Source organism: Nyctibius grandis, chromosome 6 (genome assembly GCF_013368605.1).
Source record: "Nyctibius grandis isolate bNycGra1 chromosome 6, bNycGra1.pri, whole genome shotgun sequence".
NCBI lineage: Eukaryota > Metazoa > Chordata > Aves > Nyctibiiformes > Nyctibiidae > Nyctibius > Nyctibius grandis.
Genome location: NC_090663.1, coordinates 71,076,288 through 71,095,680, shown reverse-complemented (window position 1 = coordinate 71,095,680; position 19,393 = coordinate 71,076,288). Strand labels below are relative to the sequence as shown.

Sequence of the window (19,393 nt, the reverse complement as noted above, 5' to 3'; positions counted from 1 at the left end):
ATTCAGCTGCCAAGTATCTGTGGGTCTGTAAAGAGGTCTTCTATCAGTTAAAAGACAATGTAAATGTTTTGCATTAGTTAGAAAGACTATCTTTAGAAACATTGATATTACCTTATGAAAAAGAATGATTTACAGCTCTACATCAAATCACTTTAAAATGCAAAGGTAGTCCAAAAAATAACACTGTGTGCACCGGTCTTCATCCATCCACTACTGCATCCTTTGACAGACTAAAACAGGTTTTACAAGAACTTGCTGCAACAATATGACAGCAGCAACTCTGCAATCCAGTTTCACAGATTTTCAAGTCAAGAGCATGCTACAAGCCCCAAAACAGTTTTACCTTATTTAATTGGAACACACTGTAAACCAATCAAATTTTGAGTTGCCAGCGCTTGCACTAAGTGGCAATTTTGAAAAAACTGTGAACTTAAAGCAAGTTTTATGATACCTATAGCATATTCCCTAATCAGACAGCACTGAAAAAACCTCAAAATCTGTGAAATGCAAGAAACACGTATATTTTAATACAATGCTGGAAGAGTTGTTCCTTAAAACAAACAAACAAACAAACAAAATAATCACAAAAAGCAAACCTAATTAAAACTATCTGGATCCACAGCCTATGATTTCAATCTTAAAATTCCAGTCTCAGAAGACCTTAGAACCCTTAGCAACAGCAAAGCACTACGTTTTGCATTATTTGGAGAAAGCTGGAAAAGAATGCTTTACACTAATAAACAAAATAATAAGCTCAAACCATTTAAGAACAGCCCTACGCAGTACAGTATACATGATCAGCTGCTTCTCTATATGTGACCTCAAGAAGGACCAGAATTAAAAGACAGTATTCAAAGGCAGTAGTTTTCAGGAATCTAACATGAAAGAAAGGAAGAACCTCAAAAATTATAGGTTAACCACAATAGTTAACATAGTGACTCTGAACAATTTTGGTCTCTTTTTTGTTTAGCAATTCCTTAATAAATTGTTAGAAAATATTTGAAGGCAGTGCTTTTACTTTTTTTACTTTACTAAAAGTGCTTTTACTTTTTTTTTTTTTTTACTTTTGCTGTGACAATCAATGTTTATTTTAGCATTGGCTACTCTAAGTTGACAGAGAGATCTGAAGCTCAACAGTACACACTATACAGCATTAAGCATACGCTTGCATTTACTTTTTTTGAGCACATTTTACGTGCTCTGCTGAACTGGACATCGTTTATTAACATACAATACTAAATGTGAAACTTACAAAAACCGAATATACATTACTACAAACCTGAAAAGATGTTCTCCCATACTATTACATATCACTTCATCATTCGGATACAGTTCAAGTGCTTGTTCATAACAGTTAAACAGATCTTGAATCCGTGCCAGAGAATCTAGCTCTTCTGCCCATTTAAAGAGAGTAAACTGAAATGTTTCCTAGAAAATAAAACATATACCACTGAGTTGCTGGCAGTTACCAGAAGCAGGCAACTGAGCCCTGAAAACATCTAGAAGTATCCTGACATGCACCTGAACACCCTCATTTCCCTAAACAGCTGCATACAATTGTTTGCTATCATCCCAAGTTAGCTGGCTCACCTGAAGCAGCAGAAATAAGCGCTCAGATACCCACACAGAGTATCATCACCCAGTAGTGTATACTAAGAGCCTACATGTATATTAATGCATGCTATACTACAAGCCAATACTAACAAGGCCCTATTTTTATGAAACTTAGTTGACACACATAGATTAAAAGAAAATTGTATCAATTCCCTTCCCTTAGGCACACACGGCTTAATAAACAAGTTACTGGCAGTCTCCATTATTACTGTTTTCTACTTTTATTTTGACGACTGAATAGGAAAATTATTTATGTACAACAAATCACAAGCACAAAATATGTCACAAAGCCTCAAGAGAAATACAGTAAATAAAATTGTTTCAGGTAATTCAAAGAGCACTTACTTTGACAGCAGTTTTTAACTCAGGAGCTAGATTTAGTACCAGGAGATAGTGAGCATAGGCAGTTCCAAAATCCTGGTCCTCCAGGCAATGCTGAGCACTCTGCAAAGACCTGGAAACCAGCTCCCGCCTGCCGGCTTCCTGACCACCTCTACGGTTACAATTAAGTTTAGCGTTGGAGTTGGGCATTCTGAAAGACGTAAATACTCGCTCTTCCTAAAAAAAAAAAAATTTTAAAAAAATTGTGTATACTGTAGGCCAAATAGGTTGCACACAAAGCTGACAGATCAAACAATATTTTAATTTTCACTGGCATTAGTAAAGACATCCTCCCTCCTCCCAAATCCTAAGCATTCAAAAACATGCTTATCTTTATGCCACTGATAAATCCATCAACTTTAAAATGAGTGTTCAGCATTCGAAAGTCAAGCACACGTCACGTTTATGTTAGATCAGGTCCTAGAAACAGGTTAAACTTCTTCGCTTTTTAAATTATTTTTTTTGTAATATATATTTTAGTTTGTGTCTGACCAAATAGTTTTTCACACTGGAAGTTCATGTGCTCATAAGTTTTATAATTAACCACAAAATCTGCACATTAAAACTTTTCCACTTCAACAATAGTATCTTCATAAAACAAAGACTCCCAGAAAAAGAGCTAACGAGCTCACACGGTTTATTTTACACGACTATTTTTCCCCTAAAGAAAACGTTAGTTATCAGAATCAATATGCACATTTTTATAACTGCCTTGGTTACCACAATATTTTAACACTTACCTACGTAAGAGGGCCTAATACCGCCTTCAGGATTTTCAGAGGTATCCTAAAGCTAAAGAGAGTGAACGTTACATGGAAAGGCACTGCAAGAAACCCAGCACCGTCACGACTAGGCTCTTCTTAAAAACAAAAAAAAAAACAAACAAACACCAGCACGTCTCCAGCGAGCACCAGTAATTCACACAGGGGCACGCAGAACCAGGGAGGGCCGCGCAAACGCGCCTGCCGTAGGGATTCAGGGGCTGCAAGCAGAGAGGACGAGGGGGCCAGCTCCGAGCGGCGGGGCCGCCGGAAAGCCCGGCAGGCCGCGCTACCTCCGGACACCGCCCCACTGGCGGGGCGAGCCCCAGGGCCGCTTCCCTGGCGCAGGGAAAGCAGCGGGGTAGGGCGGGGGGGTTCTGCTGCGGCCGGGCGCTGCCGGGGCCATCACCTGCTCGGCGCGGAACGGGGCTCCCTGCCAGCCGCCACGCACGCCGCCGGCCGCCGCCATCTCAGCGCCGGGCAGAAGCCATCGCGCATGCGCAGGGCGGCAGGCGCGGAGCCGGGCGGGAGCGAGACCCGCCGGTGCCTTCCCGCGCTGCGGGCGGGCGGCCCCTGAGGGGGCGGTGCGCAGCCCGGCCAGCTGCCCGCTGGCCTCGGGGGCGGTCAGCGCCCCAGGCACAGAGCCCGCTGCCCGCTCCCGCAAGCTGCTGCCGGCAGGTCCGCGCCCCGCTCGCCTCCGCCCCAGGGGCGGGAGCTGCGCGTCTCCTCAGGGGACGCGCTGAAGGACCGTAAGGCCTCACGCGGGACTGCGCACAGCAAGGTTAAAAAACCTTTGCTTCATCTTTATTTCTGTTCCATTTGTGACAAGAGGTTCCCCCCTCCGCCCCCAAGCTTTTCTCTACAGTTTCAAGGTGTAGACATTCACCTTTTATTTGCCTAAAGGATCAGCTGATATTTACATGTTTTTAAGAACAAAGAAAAAAATAGAATGCCAGAAATTAGTATTACAGAAAAGCTAATGCTTTGAAAGGTGACAAGAAGGAGGCACTATGCAACAAAAAGAAAATTCATACCTTCATTGGTAAGTAAAAAGTTTGAGAAAAATACAAACAAAACTCTCTAAACAATTTTTTTTTTCATTCTAGTTTAGCTTGTTACTTTTCAGGTCAAACATGCTGGATTGACTAGAAACTGTCTTACCATTTCTCCATATATATATATGGAATAAAGGTATTTTAATTGTCCATGTTCATTCTCCATCCGTGTCCAATCTTTTTAAGCTGGTAAATCAGCTCTTATGAACACAGGACTAGAAGTGACCCACAGCACAGCTAAATGCAATCCCTTACTATTCAATGCTGTTCAGACCTGCTTTGCAGATAAGACCTACCACCTTAAATGTTTACCCATGCAGTGTATGAACTGCGTGCTGTGCAGGCACTGCCTATGATTGTCCTGTAGTTATGGTGTTCCTAAAATTTAATTTTAATTCCATGGTTGGCAAGTCCCAAGAATGACATTTAAGGAGAATGTTCCCACCACCTAGTTTTAAATCATAAACAAGTCCAAAGTCTTGGGCCTTTGACTAACAACTCAACCCTGCAGCAACAGAGATTGTGAGTAGCAAAATCCAGAGCTTTGCTCCAAATCTCCAGTCCCTTACCTCGCTCCCTCCATGCCTATGACACCACTTACCTTCTTTCTCTGTGGAGTCTTGGCAGGCTGCCTGCTCTGGGAACAACCGCATGCAGGGCCCTGGAGTGCAGATCTTTTCTAAAAAAGGCAGAGTTCATTTGGTCTTGTCCTACTTCTGGGACAAGAACAGGCCATGGCATTGTTTACTAATCATGAAATGTTTGGAAGCTGTTCATCTTCACTTTCCTTCTCTAATGCATGAATGCATCTCTTCCAGGCTTTTACAGCTGTGCATATTGTATATGCCTTCACTTCTGAGAAACAAATGATTACCACTTAAAAATGTCAGGCCAACATTTTGATCAAGATGAAAATAGCACATATGGAGGGGGAACGCAAGTCTAAAAGAAACAGTGACAGTTAAACTGGAATCTACAGCAAAGTTAATTACTACCCTATAACATTATAAAAGAGGAAAAGTCCACAAACATTTTGAGAGAAGGGACCCAAAGGAAAAGACTGAGGGCAGGCAACCTGAATGACACTAGAATAAACTTCTGATAGAGGAAAGACATGCTAGAAAAACATAAAATAAGAACTGGTAAAGCACTTGGGCTGGGTGAAGTCCATGGCGATGTGCAAATATTAGTATCAGAAAGTATCAAATATTTTGTATGTGAATTCAGCTCTACAGGAGGATGTAATATCTTATTACATCAACTGGTATCACAAAGCTCCCAAGCCTGCCTTCAGTTTTGAAAGAAAAGCTATGAACTTTAAATTAGTTACAGATGGGGAACCAGCTTCTCTAAATTTAGCTTAATTATACTTCACAGCTAGAGGATGATAGTATCAAGGGGAAAAAAAGAAGTATTAGCACCTGTGGGATGTTGAGAAAGAGGAAAAAAAAAAAGTACAGGCTATTATCACCTGTGGACAGTGAGGTGTAACAGGAGGTGGACTGTACCAAATACTGCAATGAGCCAGTATCTCTGTAGCTCCACGATTCTCCAAACTTGTTGAGCTGTATTTTTTTTTTCTGGTCAGCACAAGTGCCAGATGAATAGCATAAATGCTTCATAGTGCCTATTTTTAAGCATAAATTAAGTAGTATTTTGTGCTAATTTGACCCAATTTAAATGGACATTTCACAGTGCAAGTTTTGCAGGAGAAGATTACTAAAAAGTGTCAGTGTAAAATCCTTGCAATTTGCAAGAGTCGGTTCAGTTCAAAGGCTGGGGAGGATATTTGTTAATCCCATATTCACAACTGTTTAATGGATTTCATGAATGGATTTATTTCATGAATTTAAAAAAAATGGCCACAGAATATAATGTTTGCAACACTGAAACAGGTGCATACTAAAATAACTTGTTGGGTAAAGCTCGTGCTGTAAAGGAGTGCCAGAAAGGAATGCCCATCTTATCAGATAGATATGATCGATTATTATGATTGCCATAATAATCATCAAGTTGGTTGACAGTAGAATAAATGACCTTGGTCTGCATCATGGGTGGTCAGAGATTAGTCCCTTTCTATTTGCACTCTTGATGGATGAGAGGAGAGGCAGCATGCAGCCTAGCGGTACCTCACATATGCATAACGCCCCTCACATCTTGCAAGCCAACAGTGATGACACAGTTATGAGCAAGATGGGAGTTAGAAGGAAACTCTATAAACCTTCTATAAAACCGTGACAGGACCTTTCTCCTAACGGAGGTAAAAGTACTTAGACAAGAGAAGAAACTACAATACCTTGGAAGGATGTTGTTGCTAATGATGTTTTCAACAACTCAACATAGCTGCGTGTTGCAAATGGGGGCAGCCGATATCAATGCTCTGTAATAAAATGTCAATAAAACTCCAAGTTAAGTTCACTAATTTCTAACCCATCTCTCCATAACATACAGATTGGAGACACAACCAGCCACAGATCAGAACATTGTCTTTCATGAAAATCAGGATGTTGAAGTGATCAGACAAGAACTTAAGGATGGTAAGATGGAACAAAACATATGCCATGCTGGTGTATGCCTATTATATAAAATGACTTGAAGAAGGTATTTCCTGAAGCCGTGCTTGCAACGAATGTCGAGGGAAAATAACCACAGCAAAGATAAATACACAATATATGGACAGGCTTTTGCCAGAGCTCCACATAGTCAATCTATGTCATAGTCTCTTAAAACAGGCTACAAAGCAGCTGTAAAATTTGATGACCTTGAGTAGGGAATGGCAGAAAAGAGGAGAATTTTCTAAACTACTAATATAAAACCACTTCTAGCCTTAATTAGTGAATAAAGTGGAACTCCTTTTATTACTCATTAGATACGTAAATTTTCTCCATTTAAATTAATGGGTTATTATTGCTCCTCAGTCTTCCATCTCAGAATTTTTTATGGTTTTTTTTTTACATCATAGTTCTGCCTTTCAGGATCTGACAATGTTTAAACTGGTGGGTCAGGTTTAGGAAAAGATATATTTAATAAATTTGGTGGTAGGAATCCAGTATGTTGTCTGGATAACAATACTGGATAAACAGTGTAGAATATCAACATAATAGTGAATTTGATTCCTTGCTTTGTTATGTGAATACAAATTAACTCTTTTTATTCTGGGAAAAACGTGTTATGTGTATGTATGTATTTCTGTTGGACTACCGCTGCTCCTTTTAGCTGCAATTACAATGGAATACATTTTTAATTCACATGATTGAGGTAGCAGGATCAATTTCCCCTAATGGGCTTGTCATGGTAGGACAAATATAAATTTTAAACCTGGTGTTTTTTTGCGAGCTAAAACCCTCAGGGCTAAGCTGAACATTCACAAGTTTTTTCTTCTTTTTTTAAATAATTTGAATGCAAGCAGCTCCACACAATGCATGCAACCCAATTACTTTACAACACATAAGTGGAATTATGATAGGGAAATTACAGTAACTATAAACAAGCATGAAAATATTATTCTAATTTTAATCCTGAAGATAACTACAGGACAAATTAAACAAACTATTCATGGAAGGCATACTTACTCATGAAATGCTGCTCCGGTAATCTAAACAGATTTGTTTGTTATTTCTTTAAGTTTTTTTTAATTATTATTAAACATAGTTTTGAGTAGCATAGTAACTTCTCAGTTAAATAATAGTAGAAAATAAGTATCACAGCAGATAACGCGATCTAGCAGGTGGGACACCTGGCTGAAAGGCTGAATGTTTGGAGTCTGCTCTCAATAGAACCTCCTGGCCTGCTGTGATTTCAGACAAATCACCTGCACTTTTAAGTAGCAGCTGACTCTGAAGGGCCACACTCATATTTAAGACTACTTTCAGGAACTACAATTACTTGTGAGCGTCCATGTCAAGCCCCCTCTCCCTGCCCCTTTCTTTACACAATTGTGTTTTCTTATTTTCCTCATCTATGTGGACAATGAGGACATTATCTTTGCCTTTGATCACGAAATTCTGTGCTTACTCACGCTGTCACCTGATTTCTGAAGCAGGCTCTCAAGTGGATAATTATTAAAAAACCTAAATGTTTGCAAAATTGAATCCTACCTGATACACTGATTGTACAAACAGGAGTAATTTTAAATGAGATTCCTGAAGCGCTCACCTGTTTCCACTCATGACTTCTGCAGGCCACTGCCTGGGGTCATACAGAGGAAGGTAGATAGTAACACTACCAGCTATCTTCATCTCAGTCATTTCTACAAATCTTAGGTGCTACTTTTAAAAAGAAAGATAAAAGTAGCTTTTTTTTTTTTTAGCACGAGTCTTCAAAATGTAAATTATATTCAAAAAAGGCGGCTCTATTTTGTTTCTTTGGCCAAGGCAAGACTAGGCTTAACTGTGGGCCCAACAAATAATGCATTTAAATTAATACCAAAGCTCATTGCTTCAAGAGGAGCAGGAACTAAAACTCAATTTGCCAAAATACAGAAAATTAAATAGATTGAAGTTACTCCCCAAGAAGACATATAGACGTATATTAATGACTAAAATATATACCCTCAATCATCTAAAAAAGTCCCACCAAATCACTATGAATTGCACTACTGTTAAACCACTACAACCATTAAATTATAACTGATTTATAAATACAAGTATGATTATAAGCCTTTTCTGTTTTCTTCATGAATTTCCTAACATTCTTAAACAATTCAGCATTGAGTGGTCTTCTCAAGGTCTTGCTCTTGCTACAGTACTTGTTAACGTGCTACTTTATTAAATGAAGACAAAGTGAGGCTGTCTCTGCTTTACTCGGTATTTCACGAGCAGGACAGGGACAGAGGAGCAACGCCAGCCTTCTCTGCCGGCAGACCACCGACACGACGACTTACAAGGATCCAGCGGCCCATGTGCTGCTCTGTGCATCCTTCCCCCGACCGCCTGCCTGCTCTGCCCCTTCCCACGGACCTTTCCGCGGGGTGAATCACCCACCCGCGGCAGCTCGCACCCGGCGGCCTCCCCACCCAGCCAGACGGGGACAGGCAACCCGCGGCCTGCCGTGACAAGCCGCTGCGTTTGCGGTGCGGGCTCTCCCACCCCGCCGTGGCGCCGCGCCCGCACAGGCCCTGCTGGGCCTCTGCTCTGCCGGGCCCCCCCACAGCCCCCTCCGAACAAACGGGGCACTCTACCTGGGGGACCCGGCGGCTGATAGAACAGTACCAGCTCGCGTCCCCCTCACAGGGACTGCGAGCACAACCGAGCCCCGGCGCCCAGCCTTGTGTAAGCGCCGCGGCGGGGAGGGGAGGAAAGGCGGGCGGGAGGCGGGCCCCGGCGCGGCCAGGCCGCCCCGGCCCGGCCCGGTGGTGGCGGCGGGGCTGCCGGGAGCGAGGCGCCCTCCTGCCGCCCCGCCCCTTGTAGCGGGGAGGGCAGCTCCGCTCCTCTCCTCTCCGCTCCGCCTTGGCTTTGCCCGCGCCCAGCCCTGTGCGGAGGGAGCCGCCGCCGCCGCTGCTGCTCTCTTTGTGGCCACGGCTTCCGGCTCACTGCTGCGGGGACGCCGGCCGTGGGGACGCCCGCTGCGCCTCCGCCCGCTGCGCCTCGACTGCCCAGGAGGTCGCTGCTGCGGTGGCGTAACCGGGAGAGGTTCGCGGGGAGGCGAGTCCCGGCGGAGCGGCAGCCATGGGGCTGCAGCCCCTGGAGTTCAGTGACTGCTACCTGGACAGCCCCTGGTTCAGGGAGCGGGTAAGAGCCCATGAGGCCGAGCTGGAGAAGACCAATAAGTTTATTAAGGAGTTGCTCAAGGATGGGAAAAACCTGATCGCCGCGACCAAAAGTGAGTGGAGGGGTGTGGGGGGAGACGCCGGGTCGCTGCGGGGGTGGCTGCCGGCGGCTCGGGGCCCGGCACTTGCAGCCGCTCGCCCGGCGCCGAGAGGTTTCGCCTCTGAGCCGGCGGCGCTTGCTTTTGTAGCAGTGTTTTGCACTGGCTTTCTCCAGCCCTCCCCCTTGTGTCCGCCACCAGCCGCCTTGGGGACGTAGGTGCTCTCCAGCCCTTCGCCGTGGAGAGGGGATAAGGGATAGCGGCGGTAGCGCCGGGTAACTCCGCTTCTTGTAACGCCTGTTGCATCTGCCCGGTGTCTTGGCCGGGCCTGGCTTATGTCTTTGGCGGTGCCGAGCCCGAGTGAGCCGCGATGTTAAATCCGCTTGGAACTGGGTTTCTAGTTTTACCGGTGCGCGTTGCAAGCTGAGTGTCTGTGAATTGCATCTCTTAGCATAACGATGTACGTGTATATGTATTTGTAGTCTGTGAAGCGGCTGCTGAAAATACCCCTTTGTCAAAATTTTAAGTATGTTTGAGAATTACCAGACTTACAGTTCTGTGGAGACAGCACGAGTTACCAGTTCTATGCCTTTCGCCTCCTAAAATGTGATGGTGTGTTTTAATTTTGCATTTTACTCGTTGAATATAGATGTATTTCTATATTTATGATTAGCTATGCTGTGGTTTATGTGGGAATTGTTATTTTCCTTGAATGGCCATGTTAATGCATATTCTTAATGTAGTATTGTGGTAATACCATTTCTTCCATTTAACTTAAGATATAGTAGTGTTGTCTCCTAAGTGTCTAGTAGGATGTCTATACCAATTATTCAAAACACTAGTGCAGCACTCTGGCACTGTGTTCTCCAAAGTGTACTGGATCTTTGGTATCGTGGAAAACTTCTAAAGACAGGGAACCAGGCTTTCAAGATATTTCCCTTAAACTGGGAGGGATTTGCCAATGGTTGGAGCAGTGTAGCTGCCTGGGTATGGTGAGGGTTTTAAAAACTGAGATGGCTCATTTTGTGTAAATAAAGAAACATTCTTTCCTGATTTTCTCTCTGTTTGATGTGCCTGGGTAAAAAAAGGTAGAAAATGCCATATCAAATTTCACTTGTTCGTAATGCTCATTCTTTGACCAGTTAATATTCAGTTATTGCAAGTTGTGTTCCTTGAGGATTGTTTGAAGTCTGTCTTGAAGCATCAGTATAAAACATCTTAACTCGGAGTACAAAGTAAAAAAGTGTCCCTAAACTTGGGTAAGAACAGTAGAGGGAAATATTCCACTTTCGTCAAGCATCTAGACAGTATTTTGGCAACAGCCCCAAACCCTCAGTTTCTCATATGTGGTTACATATACAGACCTTAATTTGAAAGTGTGGAGCTGATGGTGGTGAGAAAAGCCCTAACTTGTATGGACCTCCTATCCACAGCAGGATCCTGTGCTGGTAACTCTGTCTTGGTATGCAGTGCATGGCACACTTAGCTGTGTGTGATGGGAGCCAAGGGAGTCAGCGTGCCAAGCAGAGCCACCTGGCCTCATGAGGGTGCTTGGTGAAATACTTAGGGCTAGCCCACGAGAAATATTTAGAGAAGCTCTCTGAGATCTTGCCCGGTGTTCAGGTCTAAGCAGTTCCTTCCTTTCTGAGACAACAGTCAGAAATTCTGTTCTTGAGTTTAGGTGCTGTACCTTATTCTAGCAAACACCTGTGCTTTGGCATACTTGTTTGAGAAGTGGAAGCAGAGGTCAGATCCTTCCTTACACATTTCAGGTTTCTCCAGTTGTCTCTCCCCTTTAGAGTGCTGGGCATGACAGGTTTGAAGCTGAGTAGTCTTCCTCTGCTGCTGGTGAAGCAGTGCCACTGTTCAACAGACATTAAAAGACAAATTGAACCACAGGAAACACAAGGAGGAGTTAAAACCCATTAAAACCTCAGTGGTTAGGGTATTGGTCCTCCTTATGTTTTCAGAAGAAAACATCAGCATCTAAATTCTTTGAGGAACACAATTTATTTGCTCTCAGGAAACCAAATGGGTTTAATATTTGTTCCAAAAACCAAGCTCGACAAGTGGTCTAGACACAGAGCTATCTATTCACCTCTGTCAGAACTGCATTTTCTGCACAAAGACTGGCTTGCCGCAATCTAGAGAGTGTGATAATAAAGCAGGGCATTTCGAGAGCTTAGATGACTACCTCTTAGACAACAGTTGATTACAATTTTTGGAAGATTGTTTCAGTCTTTTGAACAAAATGTCATATTAAAAATAGCTAAAGTATTTCTCTGTTTCTAGAACCAAGTAAATTACAAAATTTGCATCTGTTTTAATTGATATGTGAGCATAATAAGCATCTCTGAATGGGCTATAAAATATATAAGGTAGTAGGTGCACTATTGTTCTTAAATTGGTGGGAAATGAAGTGACTGCAATAGAGACTGCCTGCGTTTCCCTCCCTTTGCGCTTTCCGTATTTCACTTGTAAAGCAGCGGCTTCCAAGAAACGTCGCGAGGATTCTTTAGGTGTAAATAACTGATGTGATTGAATAGATCCCACTTCCTGCTTGACAGACAGCCTTGTAAATGATTTTGATGCTGCCTGCACTGGGTTACATCTTGAGAGGCGGTAAGCAGGTCCTGCTACCACTCCCTCTAATCACAGGAGTCATCAGTGTCTCGCAGGACAAACCAGTAACATGATGTGGGTCCTCTCTTTGGCTCCTTTCCATTTGTCTCCTTAGTTGTATGGGGGCATATTTTCCACCTAAAACTCAGGAGAATTTATTTTTGTTAGTACAGGACTATACTGCTTAAAAAAAAAAAGAAGAAGAAAAGAAGGGTCTTTTGCATTCTTAAATTGTTGAGTTTCCAGTATGAAGCATACTTCAAGTGTATCTTCACAATTTTAAGTTTCAGTTGTTTCAAGAATCTGATAGAAAGATAAACAAGACTGACTCAATGCTGTCTCGTTTCCTGTGTAATGGTTTGAATCACTGAGTTGTCAAGTTCAAGCTAAATATTGGAAGAATGAATAAACAGTAGGTGGCTCTTTCATTTCTTATGACGATTAAATATGTTTAAAAGAAGTACAGAAAGACAATTTTTTTCCACTGTTAGTGATCAGTAAATAGAGGCAGTAGTCACATATGCCTTTTAAAATAGAAATGCAGTATTTCTCAGGGGATTCCAGTTTAGTTAAACAAGTGAGGATCAAAATAGTTTATAAATAACTTCTGGATGGAGTTAGTTGTTCTTCTGTTGAGAGAAACTGAATTTAAAGGTGCCTGATTGGAGAATCCTTATTCTGAAACGTGAAAGGAACTTGAGAGGTTTAGTCCTGAGCTCTTAAAATCTCTGAGGTGAAAATTGTCGGAAGCTAAAGAATACACTGGATAAATACTACGTATTTGTTTGGGGTTTTTGAAGATTTTTTTTTTTGAGGTGAAACTTTTCCATAAATGTACAGCAGGAGCTGTCACTTTTTATGAGACCTCAGGATGGAGTAGGAAGAGTCAGCGTGCGCGTAGGTTTTGGCCCTGGGCATCTCACAGGGGGTTTGCAAAGGATACTTGTGAGTGCGTGCTCACAGGTATTCCACATGCCTGAAAGTAGAGCCGCTCCATTCTTGGATTTAGTCTCAGATCAGAGCAGAATTCCGTTTGGGTCAACTGCAGTGACTTTGTCATGGTCTAATGAAGACAGAAGATGGAGAAGCCAGGAAAACACAGAAGTTGAGTTCCCTATGAAGCTTTCAAGGGGTGATCCTTATGCAGTGCCCATCTAAGGCAAGCCTAGACAAAGTTTGATAAGGAAGGGTGCCCCACATGGGCCTCTCAGCTAAAATGCATCATAGAACCTTTAATCAAGTCGAGATCATCTACTGCTATGTGGGCATCACAGTATTCAAATACTCTTATCACTTGTGCTAGAATGCAGAGCAGACGCCTTCCTCCACTTGCACCCTGAGAAAGTTGCTACCCAGTGGCCCCATTGTGTGCTTTTCACTGGGGTGGGGTTGTCCCTCATTACGTTGCTGTCTCTGCTTCAGCTGAGAGCAGGATAATTCCTCCTATACCCTGAGGTTTTGGGTTGTGATCTCTGTTCTGTGAGGTCTTGGCCATTGTATTTGGTGCAGCAGAGGAGGAAACCAGACACCTTTGCTACCCAGTGCTGGTCTCTACAGGCAGCTCAGTGTGTTCAGGCTTCCGGTGTCTATTTTTTATTGCTGTTTTTGTTTTATGTTTTTTACAGAAGAGTTATTCCTTGCACTCTACAAGACAATACAAAACAAGAACCAAATTTCTTTTATCTGTTGCAAGATTTTGTTGGAATATAAAGAGTTACTGGTAATAGTTACTGAAGAATGCTGGTTTACTCCAGGGAATATTTCTGCATTCATGAGAAAAAAAAATAGTGAATCCTCTTTCCTTTCCTCTGAGGTGTTATTAGTCACTGGTCATTTACAAGTTTGCCATCAAGAAGTTAAGCAGACTGGAAATCTTGTTGGCAATGGGAATAAAGCTATTCCCAATCCCATCTCTGACCTAGTAGAATAGGCTGAGTCTTTCTTTTAACAAAGTTGACTGAAGAACCTAATCCAAACCCAAGACTCAATCTGAAGTCTGAGTTGGCCAAACCCATTTTCTTTTTCGTGGCCAGTTCTCTTGGTGTGTGTGGTGGTGGTTGACCTCTCAGATACTGGCCTAGGTAGGCTTTTGGTCTGACCTGGTATGGATGATATTATGTAACTGTAAAGGCTGTTGTAATCCACATAATAACACAGAATAAAAGCCACTCCTATCAGTTGACCCATGGTGCTTTTTTTCCTTAAGCACTAATTGGCCATTTTTAAAGCTTTCCTTAGTATAATCTGCACTTAAGAAACCACTTAGCTGAATGTATGCCGTGTGCCAGCTCTCAAAGTTGTAGGAATTTTCTGCGACAGAAATGTTTTACTGACACTCCAGTACATGTCAAAGAAGTAAAATAAAACAGTTAATATAGGACTCATTAGTAACTTCTAGAAAAGAAATGGACATTCACTAAGATCTAGAATCTGAAGACCGAGCGAAAACTAATGTCATTCTTACTTAACAAGGGAGGAGAGAGCGGGGAATACTGTGAGAGGGCCTTAGTTGAACTTGGGTGCAGTTTCCTAAATCAGCAGAGATTAGTTAGGACTCTATCTCTGATTAATTCACCTTGTATTTAGTGAGAGCTGTGAATTAATAAATCTTCACGTTTAGCATTTTCGAAAGCCCTTCTAGTTTTCAGTTAGTACCTCAAAAGTGAGCTTTATTTCTGTTATAAGGCATGCTTTCGGTGTGGTAACGGTAAGCAAATAAATGCTCTAAGTGAACACTATGAGATTGAAATTTGAAATATGCTCTGCTAGGATACAGTTAGATAAAAATTACTGCTAGGGCAGCACCAGATCCTGTAGCACAAAGGCTACTGAGCAGTATGTACCTTTTAAAAAAACTCTTTCTATTGGAATTCGGCTCAATAATGGAAACATTAGAAAACTAAGGCAAACAGGTACTTTGGGGCCCATCTGATAGAGCTTTCCCTTATGAAAGAACTGCTTATAATAACATAATAGAATGTTGCTTTTCCCTTCCCTTCAAGATAATTGCCACAGCTAGGGCCTAATTAACTAAGGCAGTACCTTTTTTTTTTTCTGCTTGTAGATAAAGCTGCTTCTGTATAAGGATTGGGGAAGTGCTTTCTTTTAAGAAAATACTCTGCAGAACATTGTGTTTCGCTCCACCCCAAGTGAAGCATTCATTACTGTGTCAGTAGCTATAAAAAGTGTCAAGCTCATTCTGTGGAGGATGCCAGTTTGTCATCTTGAATCATGTCTTTTCAGCTTGGACTGCTAACTAGCTCCATTACCTTCTTTGTCCCGTAGATGTTCCACTGTTCATTTTTTTTCTGTGTTAAAAGTAGAGCATTGTGCTAGTGAACTAGATGTGATTTCAGAAAATGCGAATTTTCATGAATTTACATGGATTTTCTCAGTGATAAGAGACGTGACAGGGTGTTGTTAAATGAAGCGATTCTGTCTTAATCGTTTGTGGGAAATATGTCATTTTTCAGCTTTAGATAAACTGTGTAAGCGGTCATTAAAGAGGACATCAGTGATTAGTGTCATTGTCAGTCTTCAGGACAAAACCAATAGAAATAAGTAGAGTGGTTTGTAATTTTTTGAGAAGTTGTCTGGTAGATCATGTTGGCAAGTTTTTTTTCCTGATATTTTTCTTTTTTGATGACAAACCTTTTAGAAACGTAATATTGAATTTTATGGAATCTGAATCCATCTTAAGGAGTTGGAAAAAAAGATGGATTTGCCCTATAGTCTGTAAAGTGCAAACACCTGCTTGCAACTAGATAAAGGAAAATAGACCCACTGCTAAGGCTGCAGGTGTATGCTGTTCCTAAAATCACCTTATGCTTGCCAGCTCTGCGTTGCAAAAATGTTGCAAATTTTAGCACACAGAGCTTATGGCACTGATACCAGTTCTCAAGGCAGTCTAAAATCAATGTCATAGTCTTTAGTGAGGCAGAACTTCTCTTTCTGATTGGTACAGCTTTTTTTTGTAAGGGGGAGGGGAGACAACCTGCTCCAGAGTGCTATGGTGTTTTTTTTTCCTGATGTACAGCAAGGGGACTAGCGTACAGGCCGGGTGCTCTGCCCTCACTTTGCACAGGGAGCGCTTGGAAACATGTTTTGGAATAGCACAGAAGAGCTGCATCCTGGTACTTCTCCTCCTCCCCGGCTCTTTTTTAACATCACATAATTAATGTATGTAGTTACATTGACTTTAGTGCTTTTGTTTTACAATACCAACTTCAGTTACTATTGCAGCATTTAACATGTTAACTTAAAAAACAGGCTTGGCTGTTTGAGGGAGATAGTCCACAGCGTGTGAATCTTGGCAATATGCTTAATGTTTTGATAGGGTGGGTTGTGGCTTTTTGAGATAATTTTTATGACTTGCTTATGTTTGGTGAGGTTTCCTTTTGGGTCTAATGCCACTTTTCTGAGTTTCCAGACCAGATTTGCTGCTGTTCTATGACAGTTGTTCTTGAGATGTTATGACATGCTCAGTGTTTTGATTATTTTTTAAAAGTTTTCATGTTTTTGAGTTGGCAAATTAAAATATTTTGAGCACTTAAATGCTTTCTGGAATATCTAATGAGTGTAAAGTATATGATCAAATGAGCTTGGGCACGTATAGGCAGAATAGTTTAAGAAATTACTGTTCCGGGAATTTTAACATCTCTGTCTGCTGGTGGTTGCTGCCACCCACTGTACTTGTCAGTTTTAATCAGCACCCAAAATCTGTCTTGTTGCTAAGTCAAACACATCTTCTTTGCCAAGTTTAAATTAAGCCATCCCATTTTGCAATGAGTTGAGGTAGGCACATGTGCTCCATCCCAACAGCTCCTGTGGAGATTGTGCCCTCTGGGTGTAACTTTGATAGAAGAGAGGGCAGCTATAGTGGCTGCAATTTGAAATGCTCTGTATTATACGTCTGAGATAGATATATGCCTGCTATCCAAAGTGCACGTTCAGGTATCTCACTGGAAAGGAAGATACACAGTCTGTGGCAGTGTTTATGCTGTCTTCAAATTCTTTTTCTAAACAGATATTTGTCAGTTTTCAGCAGACAACCTCAATATCATGTTGTCGTTTTTCCATACCTATTTGCACCTATGGATGGAGCTTCTTGCAGCCACCCTGTTCTCTGGGAATGCCTTTTACTCCTGCTCTGTTTTTGTTTCCTCCCCTTGTTGTTTTTTTTCCCTTCCTGTGTGTTTGCTCATCTTTCAGGATAAAAATAGAGAGAAAACATCCAGGCCCTCAGAAGCAATGTGGCCATCGGAGGCCAAGGCCAAATCAGAAGTTCCTGTAAATCATTCATGCTGGGGTTGTCCTCTGTGGGTAAAGGAACAATGGGAGGGAAAAATAATCTACAGAGATGGAAAATCACAGTGTTATTAAATGGATTGTGGTTTTACTGCTGCCCACACCTTTGAGTAAACGTCCTGTTATTGCCTCTTTAGTTGAGAGGACGGGGCAGGTGGGGGTTATCAGCTCATTAGGTAGGTCAGAGAGAAGGCTTTGTCTCTCAATAGATCTGGTTGTTACAGCTTCCCTTAGTTCTCTCCAGCTTTTGTGCATACACCTGGCTGGTTTGGACTGCATGTTCTTGAAGAGGAAAAAAAAAAAGTTTTGTTTAATTTGGCAAGGAAAATTGAGTATCCAGGATGAAAATGATCAGGACTGTGTCTCAGACCTGGGCCTTGGAGGATGTTCTACTGTGTGTGGTGTCCTGGAGTAGGTTCTCAGCCACTTTGTTGCTGGTGAGGGTTTTTTAGCTTTGAAATTTGTCCATTTCCTCCATTAGGCTGATGCATGCGAGCTTAGAAGTGACGAATGAATTAATGGTGAAGAGTCTGAAGCTTGTATTGCACTTGCAGCATTTCAGCGTTAAGAAAAATTAGACTGTAATGTATTAAATCTTAAAAGGTGAGCACTCTTCCCAAGCAGAGGGAGAACACCTTATTGTTGCTCATTTGTCTTATTCTGTGATTTTGTCAGTCATTAGAAAGAGTCTCATGCTTTGAAAAATATTAATAATATTTAAATGTAGGTATGATGGAACAAAAAAAATTTGATAAGAAAACTTGTAGCAGATTTAAAAAAAAATGATTGCTTAGAAAATGTTTCTTTATTAAAAAGTCCCTCCATCTTGAAAACAGGTGGAGGGAGTGTGCTGCCAGGTCACTGATGACTTCAGAAAAACTTTTCAAAATAGCATTTTGGCAGTGGGTCACTGTTCTTAGAAATCAGTCATGGGGCTGAGTTTGTAACTTATGTGGATTAACAGACTATGAACACGGCATATTTTCGGCCTTTGAAACACATCAGTGCTCTGAGAACAAACCTGTATAATTTACATTGTTAGTACTTTTTTCCTTAAAAAGGGAAAAGGTTAAAATATCAGGTTGTATGCTCTTTCTGTTGAAAAGGCCTGGTCCTATTGACAAGTTCAACTACAAGCTGAATGACTGTTTCTCCAAAGTTTTTGTCTGTTCAGCTCTTCAGCCTGCAAGCTTTTCTGGAACGAGGCTGACTTTCTTCCAGTGTACTCTTAAACGTTCTTGCATTGTAGTAATATAACTGTACTTCTATTGTGCCTCACTTTATGCTTGCAGTCGTTTCAAAGTGCACAGTGTCAAATTTCTGTTGTGCCTCTTGCCTAGCTGTTCCCCTGTTCCAGCAGATTCAGCACCTTTGCTGAAAGAAATAAAACTACCTGGATGTATTGCATCCTTTGTTATTTCTTTTACTTCTAGAAGGAAAAGAATCTAATGTTGAAAAGAATCTGTGAACACCCCTCTGTTCTATGGCCTTTTTTTTTTTTTTTTTTTTTTTTACAAAACACATTTGTGTATCTACTGACACTGTTACTGTTCTTCCCGTGGGGTTCAGTAGGGTTGCACCTGAGGGGCAAGGCTGCCCTCCTTGAGGGGCAGGGAACTAGCTCGTCAAGCATGAAAATTTATTGTTTTCTCTCCTCTTACTGTAGTCTTTAGCTATGTTTTATGGAGGAATGGGGCTAAGCTCCAAACATTCAGCTCAAGTTTTTGTGTAGTTAATATAATGAACTAAGGAAGTGTCTGCATTACACCCTTGAATCTCATGTGTAGGAACTTGTTCCTCTGTTCAGATGGACTTTGCTGAGGACTTAGAGTAAAACTGAAGGAGATT

The 19,393-nt window shown here is 41.8% G+C and overlaps 2 protein-coding genes across 7 annotated transcripts in view; one reads left to right on the top strand and one right to left on the bottom strand.

Annotated features, from left to right (window-relative positions):
- The window catches only part of PRMT9 (protein arginine methyltransferase 9), a 28,099-nt gene extending 18,949 nt beyond the window's left edge, over window positions 1-9,150 (bottom strand). Inside the window, exons 1-6 of one of the 5 annotated variants that reach the window (XM_068404031.1) lie at window positions 8,991-9,150; window positions 6,108-6,191; window positions 4,413-4,666; window positions 2,736-2,787; window positions 1,960-2,172; window positions 1,280-1,428 (exon numbers count right to left, since the gene is read on the bottom strand). In XM_068404031.1, the coding sequence (XP_068260132.1) occupies window positions 1,280-1,428; window positions 1,960-2,145 (335 nt within the window). In that variant the 5' untranslated portion in view covers window positions 2,146-2,172; window positions 2,736-2,787; window positions 4,413-4,666; window positions 6,108-6,191; window positions 8,991-9,150. Of the gene's footprint in view, window positions 1-1,279; window positions 1,429-1,959; window positions 2,173-2,735; window positions 2,788-3,165; window positions 3,256-4,412; window positions 4,667-6,107; window positions 6,192-8,990 lie in introns of those variants that run through there. The other 4 variants (XM_068404030.1, XM_068404032.1, XM_068404033.1 and 1 more) reach the window with 4 other exon arrangements.
- A 148-nt stretch (window positions 9,151-9,298) lies between these two features.
- Window positions 9,299-19,393, top strand: part of ARHGAP10 (Rho GTPase activating protein 10) — a 153,057-nt gene continuing 142,962 nt past the window's right edge. For both annotated transcript variants that reach the window (XM_068402751.1, XM_068402752.1), the window contains exon 1: window positions 9,299-9,631. In XM_068402751.1, coding sequence (XP_068258852.1) covers window positions 9,478-9,631 — 154 coding nt within the window. In that variant the 5' untranslated portion in view covers window positions 9,299-9,477. The remainder of the gene's footprint in view (window positions 9,632-19,393) is intronic.